Here is a 16,503-nt window from a genome sequence, read left to right on the forward strand (position 1 = left end):
AGGACGGACGCTAATTGTGTGAATGTTAGACACCCTTTATCAAATATTTGGTAACCAAATACTTATCTTGGTAACAAGCTTATAGCAAAAAACTTCATAAATATTATTAAACTTTTTGAAAAATTAAAAACCAGTCAATAATAATTACTCTAATATTTTTTGCTAAATGTACTGTTGTGGTAAAGTTTTTGGAGTACAACAGGCAAAAATGTAGAAAATTTGGTTAAGAACAATCTAAACATATAGCTCCTACAGAGACTGAGTATAATTAAATGACAGGGATGCAGAATAGATTTTTTATTTTACACTCTTTGGAAATGTTTTGAACATTTCCATTAGGAAAACAGTGATCTGATCTAGACTGTATTTAGTTTTAAGTATTAGTCCCAAAGAGTACATTAAACTTAGCAGAATCTTACACAGTTTTTTTATTTCATACCATTAATAAACAAGGAGGATACGAGAAAAATGGACTGAGAGAAATTAAAGTTGGTTGGAAGTTATCACAGTTGAACCATTATAAAACTGAGCCCAGGTTAGCCTCTCTTCTCTCAACTGAGTCATTATGAAACTAAAATTATTTCAATAAAACAAAGATGATCCAATTTAACTTTTAATTTCTTATTTATTAATGCTGATTTGAGTTTGTTTCTTTCTTTTCTGGTTTTAAAATTTCTTTAAAAATCATTTCAGGTAAATTATTTAAGCACTCCTTGACAGAAACAACTTTTGCTGCTGAAATAATATGTTAATGAATGAATATGAATAATGTTGGTACTTTTTACCCCTTTCATTTTCAATTTACATCTGGATTGCACCCACAACTAACTTCATTTCTATCACACAACATGTTTTGAAATACAGCCATCACCAGACACTGCAAATAAAATTAAAAGGAAACAAATATTAATGTTACCTTCCAATGATTTGGTTCGACCAAGCAAAAGGCAAATACAGTTTTTTTAATTTGTCACAAACCTCATCATTTTTATAACATTAGTAGTTATTTTCTCGTTTCTCATTTTATGACTTAAATTTTATTTACAGTATCCAGTTCTGTAATTGATACAAAATAACTTGAAATTATAGACAGTAATGTCAACACATACACAGTAATTTCACTTCATTTTTAAAAATTGTTGTGTTACATGATAGACTCGAAGGGATTATGTCTTACACATGAAGTACACTTAGAAATCACATTTTAAAAGTGGAAAACAGTAAATGTTACATGTTAATATAGTAACTCACATTTAATTCAAAACAAAATAGTTATGTGAGAGACTATTAAACAGAAATAAAAGTATTTAAAAAGTACAGTAGCTACCCTGTGCATTCACCGATACCACCAAAATTTTAAAAATTATCCCTGTTTCATATTGTTATCAAGTTTTTCTTTTTACCTTTCTCCCAGGGGTCACACCGGGTGTGTCTCTGTCCACAATGAAACCTGTGAATGCCTTGCTAGCAGGTGCTTTCGGGTCAGGATCAGTTCGAGCAAGAACAAAGTACCTAAGGAAATTCACATTTCATATAACTAGGGTAGAACTGCAGAAACCTAAAAATAAATTCTACAAAACACAATTTACTTGAAATGTAGACTCAGTTTTTAAAGTTAATTGTGGTCTCTCAAGAAATTCATGATATAGTACTTTCCCGGCATGTATATAATCTCTATGGATTTGACTGCAGCATTGGGGGCTTCATACCATACCAGTCTGTAAATGCCATGGCATAGAAAGGAAGCAGGCAAGATGAGCGTTTGTGCTCTGTCCCTAATAATGTTCATAGGTTGCCAAAGTCAGATCAGGAAAGAAAGGAGAATGAAATTGTTTACTGTGATTTCCTGCATTTTTAAGGCTAATGCTAAAATGGTTCCTTTGAAAAGGACATAGCCAATCTGCATAGTTGGTAGGGAACTGGAATTGATAAGACACTGCACTCACATTCAGAATAGTATCATGGTGCTATTTTGTTCAGTGCCATGGCATGGCACCAAAGAGAGCTATTGGGTAATTTCCATTATAAATTTTGAATGAAAGATAACAGCAGCAGTTGCACAAGGGTGGTATTCAATGAGCTGTCAACAAATCATTCACTACACATATATAATAGAAAACATGTCAACAAGTTTGCAAAGAAACACTTATTATTCTGAGAACACACCTTATGCATTTTTCATTACATCTGGCTTGGAGTTCTCTTGCTGAAATACATGCTGAACTGTTAGATTGACAAAAGAACAGAAAATTAAACTGAAAGGTGGGTAGTATATGATGGAATTCTAAGATTAATTGCAAACTCTCAGTATACATCTAATAAATTGCTGCGGTTGGATGGCACTACGTTCATCATAACCTAAATTTTCATGTAATAAATGGTGGCCCTTGTGAACCATAAGACACTTTGGGCTAAAACATCAACATGAAAAGAGAGAGATAACGTCATGCAATTTGGTCTTTTTTACTTACATTAGAAGTGAAAATCTTAGTAACAGTGGGCATCATTTGTAAAAAGGAAATTAGCTCTACAAGCTCTAAGATTATTGAAAGTCAGGAACAGCTCTCATTTGCAGTGACATGATAGAGACTATCGTCCACAAAAACTATGAGTTCAATTAGAAATTACCAATTACAGATCTCTTCTAATGCTCAATATCAGCACTTTTTAGTACTGTAGTTGCCGATTTTGGCAATATAAGGAACAGGAGGCCAGATAACTTTTCATTCTTGCACTTATTGCTTCAGAAAGTTATTCAATATGGCATTAATGCCACACACAGACAACAGGTATTCACTGTACGGAAATGTGCTGTACAGATGATATCTACAATGTTAAAGAACCTTGACCAGATAACTGTTGTAATGTGCTGCTGTTGTTGGTATACCCAGTTTTTTCATTTGCTCACTTATGCAGTCTTCAAATGTAATTGGTTTTCCACAACAAACTGTGGTGGTGTACATATACATAACACTAGGAATAAAAATAGCAAACAATATTCATACATCAAGGTTAATCTTTGATTTAAGAAGTAGGGTTGTATTATACTCAGGCCATATATTTTCTTAATAATTAATAGATACTCTGGAATAAATTTAAATTATGAATACACAAACTGCTTAAAAAGAATTATTGTTACATTGTATCCTTACGTTTACATGCAATGATAAAAATAACTAACTGGTCCACAGGCATACATATGATCAAACTAAGTTTTGATTGCAAACCTGATCCTTTAAAAGTAACTAGAACAAACAGTGTAAACACTGCACTCATCTGATTGTTGACGAACAACACACAGAGTTTAAAGCATTTATTTAACAAAAACATTTTTCTACTGTCTTCATAGGAAGTCAACAGAAAAATGTTACAAGAGTAGTAGATGCAAATTCAGGTGATGATGATGCAGATATCTTTGGTGGTGATAATGATGTACTGACCAAATGTTCAGACACTGAAGAAGCAAATCATCTATCTGGTAAATTGTGGAAAAAATTAACCACTCCTCATTTTTTCCTTTTAGATATTCACTGATTTTGTTGTCACCTGATTCTGCATTTTCATCATTTATGTCAGAATTGTCTTCATTTTCAAAGTCTCTGCAGACCAGATTACCTATAACAATGTTAGGCTGAGTTGAAAGCTTATAGTGAAAAAATTTCAAAATTATGTGTTACCACTCTACTGATTATTAATTGACAATTTTCATTCCACCGGTGGTTTCAGGTTAAAGTCTCTCAAAAGCCCCAGTCGTGCTTTATAGATAGTGATGGCATCAAGCAGCATTGTATGCCTTATGTAGGTCAAAAAAGACTGCAATGAAGTATTGGTATTTAGGCTGAAGTCAGAAATCCGACAGGCTTTTTCTAAACAGATGGTAGGTTGTGGATTGTCACTCTGTGACCACACTGATAGGGGTACAAAGAGCCCCATGATTCAAGAATCCATCACAATTGTCAGGCAACCATCCTTTCAAGCAGTTTTCAGAGCATGTTGGTCAGGTTAAGTAGTCCTTACTTATTGATGAACATTTGGTCTTTGCTCATTGCCTGGTGTAAGGTTTGGAATGCTGATACTGTTTTGCCATGGCAAACTGTCTTCAACCATGTTTGGCCAGAAGCTATGAATAGATGGAGCCTTTTAGCAACATTCAGATGTTGGATCGTCTGATTATGAATCAAATCAGGGCCTGGGGCTGCACTGTGTGATGACTCAAGAACCTAAAGCAGTTCCCAATCAGTAAAAATTTCATAACATAATTTGGGAGGGGGGGGGGGGTGGTTCAAGTGCAGGGAGATGTATTCAACTTCTTTATATGTTGGAAAGATAGCCAGGTAAGAAGAGGTTGCCAGCCCTGTCGCAGAGAGGATCCCAAGGTGTTCAGAATGGTCTGCCGCATTGGCACGAATACTATTCTGAAGAGAGAGAGCTAGAACAGCTGTTGATCTTCAGTAACTCAGAAAAAGTAGTTAAACTTGGAAAATGTGTGTTAATGCAGATGCTTAAAAGTAACTATAATAAGTATTATTTTACATCACACTTACACATATAAAGAAACTTAAGCAGTATAAAAAATTTCTGAATTATGTTACCCTGTGGTGCACCTGTACCCAAAAAGTTAAATGATGTGAAGAAAAGGGTGACCACTGCTGACTCTGCGATTCACAGCCATACTGACTTAACACTGCAGTTCTGTGCTTCCCAGTAGTTTCATGCTGTAACAACTGTTGGCTGTTAGTTACACTTTGTGGGAGCACTCGGTTATAGGTGTACCCTAAGTAGCACTCCAGGATTAATCAGATTGTGAGCCTTAGCATGAAGTTACTTAAAAGTGAGGAAATGGAGGGACATGTAGCAAAAGTAATAATGAGAGCATCTGTGTCTCTAGAACTGATGTTCATATCTCTCTCACACACTTGTTGATGCAATCTGTCAGAGAGGGGTGAAGGTGACAGTAGAGGTGCAGTAACTGGTCTGTTGGGCGATGACAAGGAAGTGTCATGTAGTGACCTTTGTAGCAAATCTGTCAATATTTGTGACATTAACCACTTTCAAGTGATTCTATGAGATCAGGGAAGATATTCTAAGGTCAATAGCTGAAAAGGTGACATAGGTGGCACAGCAGTGGATAGGAATACCGTAACTGAGGAGATAGATCAAGCCCAGAAAGAAGGTGGTCAATGAGAAGGTCTCTTACCCTATACGGAGATTTCGACAGGCATCGCCCTCTGTGGTGGAGTTACATTTCATGTGGTAAAGGGCTCAGGGTAAGGGAGGAGGTGGGAGGGGTCTGGAGATGGGGGGGGGGGGGAGGAGGAGGAGTTGTTCGATTACGCTGTTGATCTCAAGGTAAGGAGGTGCCCTGCCTAAAGGCAAATAAGTGTTACAAGTGATGATTACTGGAGTCATTGGTACTCGTACTGCTATTGCTTCCAGTGTTGTATGGAGGGAATAAACTCACTGATGATAACTGTGTGTACCAATGTACAGACTCCTGCAGAAGCTCTTCTGGGGCCAGTAAGTTCTGACAGATTTTGCTGATGACCATTCTCCAACTCATAAAGGCTATTGTGCATTCTGTTTCTTGGAGATCAACACACATTACAGACCAAGAGAGAAATAGTTGTAGTTCTGGCAGGTGACAGTAACATCCATTGCAGCAACAGTGGATCATCACATTGAGGGTGTCCTGGTTAGATGTGAAGGGGCCAAGATAAGAGGTCATGCTTCAGCGTCATTGTCTGAACCACTGTTTGTTGTTGATGTTCCACTCCATATGGTGGCAGAGTCTGACTGAGTGAGGAGAGTAAAACTGCAGCATAGGAAAGAAATAAATAACTACTCCAATGGCTTGGGGCCCCATGTTCACCATGCATGTACTCACAAAACAGCTGTGAGCCCATGGAGGGATGTTATACATTATGATTAAAGTAAAAATACCATTATATAAATGGCCAGCACCTAGTCACATTTTCATAGGTAATATGTAATTTGTTTGTAAATCTGCATGGTATGCATCGGTAGGAGCGAGTTGTCACATGTGATGCATGGTACGTGAAAATAATTATTTATAATACACATACTAATTTGATTGTGAGTTAATTAACACCAGTCATAGAGCTGACCCTTAACATACTTATCATAGAAAAGATTATGTGTGGTATGACCTTATGGACCATACATTCAATTCATGCACACAACTTTTTTTCTTATTTGTGCAACTGAACCAGTCAGTTATCACTTCAAATCATAAGGACAGCTTCACATTATTAGCAACTAAAAGATTATGAATGTGGAAGCTGTTTTTACTAATAAACTAAAAAGTAATTCATTTTGGCTGAATAATGTAATCTACTTGTGTTACTGAGAAATAATCAACAACATTATTGTAAGAAAAGTGCAAATAACTATAAAAGAAAACACTTACCAGGTAGCCACACCACCATTTGTAATCCACATTTTCTGACCATTTATTATGTATTCATCACCCTTCTTCTCAGCACGAGTTTTTATGCCATTAACATCAGATCCTGCACCAGGTTCAGTTACACAATATGCCTGTAGGAAAAATCACTTACACTTAACAACAATGACTTAAAACTAATTATTTCCTTGATGTTTTCAAAACTTGGTTAAGACTCCTGTTCCTGCTCCTCAGGAAATTATGTGGGTGACATTCCAAGTAGGACACTCAAGGTATTGTTTCAAATTATTGTTTATGCCTAAGAACCAGAGGCAAAAGTTCCCAGCATAAACAATTGGTCTTACAGTTTATTTACAGAAAATTAATATAAACCAATAAAAAAAATACTTGCCTAGCTTTTGAAAAGCAGGTATGCATTACATGGAAAGTTTCTATGAACACAAATTACGATACAGAGAAAGGGTATGCATATTTGTCCTGTTCTAATTTAGTTTTAATGGTATAGCCTTGTGACGATCTGTATAAAGATCTTAAATCTCTGCATAAAGGCTTCACTAGAGCAGGAAAACTGTTGCATTGATAATCTGTGTATATTTACTTATCTAATATCCAGTTGGCAAGTTCCTGAAACAAATGACAGAAGGCAACATTTTAATACTATTTAAGAAGTAGTCAGACCAGAGTTGATGTATGTTAAGTCTAGCCATGAAATTTGATAATCTGCTAATCTGTTTTGGGGTCTTCAAGTTGGTGGTCAACATAAACAACCCCTATTGTAGGGCCACTCAAGAAAATTGAAACAAGAAGTGCACTTCCTTTACTTATGTCTCATTTGGAGTCTTGAAGTTCAAAATATGATCTAAAATATTGGTATAGATCCCTCACAGAAGATTTATTAACAGGAGTGGAAAAATTATCTACGGCTATTCTGAAGTATTTAATATCAGTGGCATGATTAAGGATCTGAAGTGTGATGTTTTAGCATATTAAAATCTTAGATTAGTGATTACCTGTGGTGTGCTATTGTATTAATCATTGCATATCCTGATACAAGAGGTCAATTCAGTGTGGAAAGGTGGAGGAGAAGTTGGAGGCTAGACAATTTTTATAAATATTGCAACACGTCACTTGGTAGACTTTTTCTTTAATTGTAAATAAAAAGAGGTACACAAACTAAGAGGAGCCTTAAACAGCTGACGTAAGACATAAAAATTTTATCAATTCTTATCACTCTGAATGCATAGAATAATGGATGAACAAAGTTAGTCTTCCAAATTGTTTTCGTGTTTTGATCAGGTAGTGTAGATTTACTACCAAAGTATGCAGATGTCAATTAGTGGACATTATTATGGGGTATGTTTACCCTTCGCCTTTATGTCATCATTGAAAGTGTCCCCAGCACCGTTCAGGTTGTGTCTAAGAAGAATGTCCTGCCACACCTCCTCAGACAAAGAGCTGAAACCAGAGAAGGTAGTGATGCTGGACACTGGTGTCTGGAGTGAAGTCAATGAACTTACTCATCTTAAAGATATTCCATTGGATTAAGATCAGGATGCTGCACAGACCATTTAAATTGAAAACAACTGCTTTACATATACTACTGTATGACAGAATGAACTGAACTGCTTGTGTCAGCATGACAATGCAGAGACAATGACTGTTTTTCTACTGTATGCAGTACACAATGCTTTGAAATGTGTTCATATTCTTTTGAGACTCGCATTTTCATAAGCACAATAAGGGAATCACACCCTCACCATGAGCATCACCCCAATATTGTAACACCACCTTCTCCATACTTCATTGTTTGCACTACACATGATGGCAGGTAACATTCTCTAGGCATTTGTCAAAACCAAACCCTTTTATCAGATTACAATGCACTCATTTCCAGCCACTCTGATTTGGAGTGCTTAATCACTCACCACAGGGTATAGTCACATCACTGTTTACACCACATAAAGTGTCACTTGGCACTGACTACAGAAATGTGTGGCATGTGATGAGCTATTCAACTACTGAACTCCTTTCTTTTTAACTTCCTATGCACAATCATTGTGATAGATGAATTCCACAGTGCAACCAGCAGTCCATGATTGATTCCTTCTGCTGATTTGGTGTGATTGTTTACAACCATCCTACACAGTTCTCAATGGTCCCTGTCCATAAGCACATGAGAACTGCCTGCTTTTGATTTAGCTGTGGTTGTTCCCTCTGATTTCCACTCAACAATAATACCACCAGTAGATGACTTGAGCAACTATAGTCCATCAGGGACATTTTAACCATTCTAGTCATTGGATGCCACCTGAGTAACAGATCCATGTTCCAACCCACTGAATTCCCCTAACTGACCCATTCAGCCATTACTGCTTCTCTGCTGACTAGACAATACTCACTGCCTCCTTTTATGCTGGCAGATCCACCTCTCATGACATCTAGTAATAAATTACACAGGGTGTATAGATATTTTTGAGCAGATAGTTCATATTTCCACAGAAGCACAAGCATTTTATTGTGGTGGTGATGATGCTGCTATCACCACCACCACCACCACCATCATCATCAGTTTGCCCTTTTCATCCTTGGTTTGCAAGGTATAATGTGAGAAGAGCAATTGGCAGATTCCTTATTCCTAGATTCCTGGAAAGTGTTTCATAAGATGCCTCTTTGAAGAAAGTTAAAAGTGTGAGCATACAGAATAGGTTCCCAGATATGTGAACAGCTTGAAGACATTTTAAAGTAATGGAACCTAGTATGCTGTCCTTGATGAGGAGTTCATCAGAAACAAGGGTATCATTATTAGAGCCCCCAGGGAATTATCATAGGATCACTCTTTGCTGCTCACCCTATATGCCAAATCATATATGCATGTGAAGAATATCAGCAACTGTTTGCTGACAATGCTTTAGTGTATGGGAAGATTTATTAAATCACTGCAGAAAGATTGCCCCCAGTAGCTGAATGGTCAGCTTGATGGATTGTCAGACAATCCTCTAGGCCTCGGTTCGATTCCCAGCTGGGTTGGGGAATTTTCTCCACCCAGGGACTGGGTATTGATGATGATGATGTGTTGTCATCATCATTATCATCATCATCATCATCATCATCATCATCATCATCATCATCAACAACAACACCACCCCCCTATCATCCTCATTGACTGCAGGTCACTGAAGTGGCGTCAAATTGAAAGACAGGCACCCAGCGAATGGCCTGCCCAATGGGGGGCCCTAGCCATGTGATTAAGTCATCCTACATCTTTCTGCAGATTATTCAGACAGAATTTCTATTCAGTATGTTGAGTGCCAGCTTGCTCTAAAACCTAGAAAAATTAACATGATATTAGGATGCAACCCATGGCTTTTGTCACCTCAATGTACGACTTTTTTCCTGGCATAGAGCAACAGTTCAATGTGGCAAGGGCTCAACAAGTTGTTGGATGTCCCCTGCAGAAATACTAAGCCATGGTGCCTCCAAAGCCATCTGTAACTGTGAAGGTTTGCCAGTGCATGATTTGGAGCATGAAAAGTCCTCTCTGTAATGTCCCATAAATGTTCAATGAGATTCATGTTGGGTGATATGGGTGGCTAAGCCATTCACTTGAATTATCCAGAATGTTCTCCAAACCAATCGTGAATAACTGTGGCCCGATGACATGGCACAGTGTGATCCGTAAAAATTCCTTTGGTTATTTGTTATTTGGGATCTGGATGTTTGGAGACCATTTGCAGCCATTCATGAACATCATGAGGACCCAGTCTGTTCCATGTAAAGACAGCCCGCACCATTATGGAGCCGCCACCAGCTTGTACATTGCCTTGTTGACAACTTGGGTCCATGGCTTCATGGGGTCTGTGCTACATTTGAATCCTACATCAGCTATTACCAACTGAAATTGGGAATCATCTGACCAGCCCATGGTTTTTCCACTCATCCAAGGTCCAAGCAATATGGCTGTGAGCCAAGTAGAGGTGCTGCACGTGATGTGTTGTTAGCAAAGGCTCTCACATAGGTCATGGATATGTTCATCGAACATCCCACTTTGATTTCTGTGCTTATTTCAAGCAAAAACTGCTGCTCTCGGTCTGTAAGCACTGACAATGACAAGCAACACTGTGTGGAATTAAGTGAAGGCCTTCGGCCACTGCATTGTCTGTGCTGAGAGATGCTTGAAATGTGGTATTTGTGGCACACCCCTGACACTGTGGATTCCATAGAAATGTGGGAACATGTGAGGCAATACTGACCCTACGACTTACTTTAGAAAATAGATTAAGGAAAGGCATACCTACATTTCTAGGATTTGAAGACTTAGAGAGTATTCCAGTCAACGTTGTCAAAAGCTTTCTCTTTCAAATTCTGAAGGTGACAGGGCTAAAATACAGGGAGCAAAAGGCTATTTACAATTTGTACAGAAACCAGATGGCAGTTATAAGAATTGAGGGGCATGAAAGGGAAGCAGTGGTTGATAGGCTACAACCAATATTTCCCAATCTGTATATTGAGCAAGCAGTAAAGGACACAAAAGAAAAACTTGGAGTAGGTATTAGAATTACAATGCATGGAGAAGAAATTTCTGTCTCTGATAAAAACTTACAATGTCATCGGCGTACCTCAAAGGACCTGGAAGAGCAGTTGAACGGAATGGACAGTGTGTTGAAAGGATAATGTAAGATGAACATCAACAAAAGCAAAATGAGGATAATGGAATGTAGTCTAATTAAATCAGGTGATGCTCAGGGTATTAGATTAGGAAATGAGACACTTATCATCAGTTATTTTGCTCCCCAAATAGCAAAACTCCTTTACTACTTTGTTTGAAGTAGAGAGGATATAAAATGTAGACTGGCAATGGCAAGGAAAGTGTTTCTGAAGAAGATGAATTTACTTCCTGACCCTTAAATCTATACTAGATGGTAACAGTTTCTGAAAGTATTTGCATGGCGTGTAGCCATGTATGGAAGTGAAACATGGACGATAAATAGTTTGGACAAGAAGAGAATAGAAGCTTTTGAAATGTGGTGCTACAGAAGAATGCTGAATATCAGATGGGTAGATCACATAACTAATAAGGAGGTATTGAATAGAACTGGGGAGAAGAGGAGTTTGGAGGGCAGCATGGAGGGTAAAAAATCATAGTGTATTCATCTCTTGGTCTCCCTCTAAGTAGATTCAGAAGGATGTAGGTTGCAGTAGGTACTGGGAGATGAATAAGCTTGCACAGGATAGAGTAGCGAGGAGAGCTGCATCAAACCAGTCTCTGGAAGACTGGACTGAAGACCACAACAACTACTAGTTGTCTTCCAGTCTTCCAGTGAATGCTGCTAATTGCCATATAAAACTAGTTAACAAATCTTTCTAATCGTGGAATCTAGATATTGAGATAATCTGTAGAAAAAGATGCTAATGAGGCAAACTTTTAATTTTCTTTTGGACTTTTAGGGATTTGCAGTTTCTTGCTTTATGTTTAGCAGGAGACTGATGAATATCTTCCCCCCAGAGTACCTAGCTGTACTCTGTCTCCATGTCTAAGGCATAAAGCCAATATGAAAATTATTTTTGTATTATATTTTGATTATGTGAAACACAGTTCAGATGAAACTGAGTTTTACTGCCAGTAACACAAAATTCCCAGGTCCTTAAAAAAAGTTTGGAGATACGCAAACTATCTAGAATCAGTTTTATAGATATGTTTTTATTATAGAATATTCACATCTGTCAGGAAATGTTCCCCAAGCCCTTGTCTGATTGTAAAAAAAAAGCTTGATGGTAATGCTATGAATTCAGCACAATATTTGACATTCCACTGGAAACACTATCATAATGAGTATAATTGCTACTTTTTAGTGACCTAGTGGTATTGCAAGATGCTTTGAGGGTGTATTTTTCAAAATAATGAGTGTTGATAGTGTGTGCAGTGTGTGCACAAGTGAATCTACATACTCACAATAATAGCTATATCACCCAGTAATAAATGACCAACTATAGATGTATTAAGCAAAAAATAGTAACCAAAATGAAACTGAGCTCCAAGAAAATAGCTTTGGCAGACATTGAATTTGGTGGCCAATTATAAGAATGTGTCACAATGATTGTTTCTTTTTAAATAATGTGCCATACTGTTTTTGCCTTATTACTGGAGCATTTTATTTTTTGAGGGTAGTGCATGAGTTCAGCTGTTTATTGCAACCAGTATTGTAAAATCGTCCATTCTGTTCCTAGAGGTTTCACTCTTGACTACAGATTTTTGTCTGAATTTGGATTAAAGTATCTTGTGGTGCTCCATCAAAGAGCTATGCATTTCTTTTTCTTGTTTCTGTTTCTTTTTTTTTTTTTTTTTTTTTTTTTTTTTTTTTTTTTTTTGACTTAAACAAATACTCAAAGACAAAACAAAGTAACTAAATAGGCTTTCCCAGCGTAACAACATATTGTTTGAGATGACTTTGTGGTTCTGCAAGAAGAATATTATTTCCATGGTCCACCTGGCTGTGATCTTCAGGTGAGTATGAATTCAGTTCTGGTGAGTTCGTGTACCAGCAAACTGTGAGCAGTGGCTCCTTTATATGCCACAGAGGGCCAACAGCACATGTGCAAGAAATCATTGTAACTGCCCTCCAGCATTAGTGAACTTTTAGCACCCCAGTGGTGAAAGCTAGCAAAACTGATAAACTGATATTAAAAAACAGCAATCTTTGATTTATCAGACATCAAAAAATGTTCTGATGGCTTAAACAGGATTCCAAATCTTTCTTGCAATGTAGCCTTGTCTTTATTTATAACAATGTCAGGTACTCATATTTCAATAAATTCTTTTAAAACACAGTCCCAATAGTGAAATGCAGAGACCACCATTCACATCTCTTCATACAACATTTATGCCCTTTGGTAAGACAGTGTTCTGCTACTGCAGATTTCTCAGGCTGAAACAAATGCCTGTGGCACTGGTGCTCAACACATACATTGGTCAGACAATTCATAACATTCAGGACTGATGTTTTCTCACAATGGTTCAAATGGCTCTGAGCACTATGGGACTTAACATCTATGGTCATCAGTCTTTCTCACAACGGCAGGAAATTTTTTACACACTGGTTTCCTCAATCCCTGAGCCAAGGAGCACTCTATCCTTGGCTAACACATGAAAAACACTTTTGATACCGCCTTTTTTTAAAAAATTTCTTCCTATTTTTAAATATATACTCACTGAAAACGTAGGAATATCATTGCATCTGAAATGCCATAAGCTCTTCTCGCCAGAGAGCTGGACACGAGCTGGATCTTGGACTGTCACAGGGTGCATTAGAAGATACCTGCATGCATTGATCTCTCATCCTGCATTCCAATACAAGGAGTCCTGTGGACTTTGCTTCACATGTAACACTTGATTTGTGTGAACTTTTGGTAAACACTATGTCTCAGTGTCTCGTCATCCTTCCTGTAAGCCAGGACATCTAGAAATGGAACTTTTAACCATTTCCTAGATCATTTGAATTACCTTCATCACAGCCTAAAGTTTGTGATGGAGGTTGAAAGAGATGGAAAAGTTATGGTATGGCCACATGGGAGAGACAAAGATATCATTGATGTACCACCAAAAACAAATAGATTTTAAAAACACCATCCTCAGTGCTATGTCCTCAAAGATTTCATTAAATAAATTGGTGACTATTAGAGTGGCTATAAGGAGTTCATTGTCCCCGTCAGTTTGTTCAAAATATTTGTCATTAAATAAAACAAGCTTTGATGTCAGCACATGGCGACAAAGCTTCAGGATTCCCTCACCCAGTTTCTTCACTAATTAACTGCAAGGATTTTTGAAGAGGAACCTGAGTAAAATGTGACGCTACATCAAATCTGACAAGCATATCCAAGGGATCAAGGCACAGAGACTTCACAATTGGATAAAAAGTGTAGAATTGGAAATATAATGTTCACATTATCTGACATAAGAGCCGATAACAGACACTAAGTACTTGGCCAAATTCTAGGTGAGAGCACCCAAAATAATCACAATCTACCAAAACTTAACCCCTTGCTTGTGTACCTTGAGTAGACCATATAACCTTGGAGGTACAGCTGCAAATTTAGGCATAATACATTCATTGTGGCATTTGCAGTATTTGTTCATTATATTGATACAAAAATGGTCAATAAAATTAAAAAGTATGCTAGTTTTGCCTAAGGACAGGTGAATATTCATTTTACTCACAGACAACCAGATCACATATTCAAGGATTTATTTTACTTGCACTTGAAGATATCATCAGTACTGTTAAGTGTATCCTGGGAATGGATGCATAGCTCTTCCTGGGTACTAGCAGATGGTGCACACAGGAGTGCCATCAGTAGACTGTCTTCAATGTTTCAGTGGCTTTAGTTCTTTACTCAAGAGGTTAGTCACTGTTCATCAACAGGTGTCATAATCTGATATTGTGGCTTGAGAACAGATGATGCCACACTATCACTTTAGCACAAAGTCCTAAATTTTGCTCATACATCAAGAAACGTTCCCATCACTGAATTCATGTGTGTGTTTGAAGCAGTGTATGCAAGACCTCTTGCCTAAATTCATCAGCTCAGTCCTTATGAAAGCTGGACACTTCTTAGTCAGACACCATTCCTGCAGAGGAACATCACTAATGGACAAAGCTGCTGCTCTTATTAAATCCTGGTCTTCTCCTCTCTCATAATTCTACCAGCAGACAAAGGCAGCACCATGGTTCTTCTTTCACAGGGTGGTTATTCAGTAAAAATGGATAATTTACTTGAGGGCTCAGCTTACTCCTGAAGAACAGCTCATTGCCCAATGATGTGCTTAGAAACTTTGTCCTGGTGCTGCCATTCTGCCATATTTATATGGTCTGCGTAACATACATAATCAAGGGACTCCACTTCAGTTGTATGTGAGTAATTTGGGTGCTCCCACTTACAACTTCGCCAAGTGTTTAGCATATTTTCTAGGTGCTTATATCAGAAGAAAATGTGTACATAATATTTCCAATTCTGCAGTTTTTTATACAATGATTGAAGTTTTTCTTCCTTGGTCCCTTGGAAATGCTTGTCCAGTTTGACGTAGTGTCACTTTTTACACAGGTTCCTCTTCAAGAATCCTTGCTTTTAATTGGTGAAGAGACTGGAAGAGAAAATCTCTAAAGCTTGTTTTATTTAATGACAAAGGTTAATGTCAACATATGGTGACAAAATTTTTGAACAAACTGATAGAGTGGCTATGGGGAGCTCATCATCCCCAATAGTCACCAATTTATTTATGGAAGTCTTTGAGGACATGGCACTGAGGACGGCATTTTTAAAATCTATTTGTGTTTGGAGGTATGTCGATGATATGTTTATGGTATGGCCATGAGGGAGAGTAATCTTGACTAGCACACAAGAAACAGTGTGTTCCTCAGCTCAGTAAAGGATGACTTGGGATTGAGGAAGCCTGGTGTGTACAAAAGCCCTGCCATTATGGGAAAGCTTACATTAGTCAAACAATTCATACTATTCAGGACTGATATGTTAGGTCGAAGCAAATGCCTTTGGCAATGGTGCTCGAGAAATGTGGTGGCAGGACACAAACTTATGAAGAGATGAAAATTGCTATTGGGACTGTGTTTTATGTCCTTCAGTAAGACTAAGAGATCTATTGAAATCTGACTATCTGTCAACCTTATAAATAGAGAAAAGGGTTACCCTGTACATAAGATTTGGAACCCTGTTTTCTCACACATTCAAAAACTATTCTGATGGCAGATCAGAGACCTTGCTTTTTAGAGTGATTTATTGATTTCTTTACCAAATTAACCTCTCCTTGATGCCTTTAGATGCATCTTATCTATATAGCCCTTCCTTTGTTAAAGCCATGGCATAAATTGCCTTTTCCACCTTTGGATAATTAATGAGGAGGCATTGTTTCAGAATCTACCCATCAAATCCTCAGCATACTTCTGTAGCACCACATTTCACAAGTTTCTATCTTCATTTTGTCTGTATTGTTCATTATTCATTATTCATGTTACACTTTCTTACACTTTATGCTTCCAATACTTTCAGAAAAGTCTCACTAATATTTAAGT

The 16,503-nt window shown here is 37.5% G+C and overlaps 1 protein-coding gene across 4 annotated transcripts in view; it reads right to left on the reverse strand.

The window, feature by feature from the left end:
- Positions 1-16,503, reverse strand: part of LOC126298892 (probable medium-chain specific acyl-CoA dehydrogenase, mitochondrial) — a 213,427-nt gene that overhangs the window by 136,692 nt on the left and 60,232 nt on the right. For all 4 annotated transcript variants that reach the window (XM_049990429.1, XM_049990428.1, XM_049990430.1 and 1 more), the window contains exons 6-7: positions 6,428-6,558; positions 1,404-1,512 (exon numbers count right to left, since the gene is read on the reverse strand). In XM_049990429.1, the coding sequence (XP_049846386.1) occupies positions 1,404-1,512; positions 6,428-6,558 (240 nt within the window). The remainder of the gene's footprint in view (positions 1-1,403; positions 1,513-6,427; positions 6,559-16,503) is intronic.

Source organism: Schistocerca gregaria, chromosome X (genome assembly GCF_023897955.1).
Source record: "Schistocerca gregaria isolate iqSchGreg1 chromosome X, iqSchGreg1.2, whole genome shotgun sequence".
Taxonomy (NCBI): domain Eukaryota; kingdom Metazoa; phylum Arthropoda; class Insecta; order Orthoptera; family Acrididae; genus Schistocerca; species Schistocerca gregaria.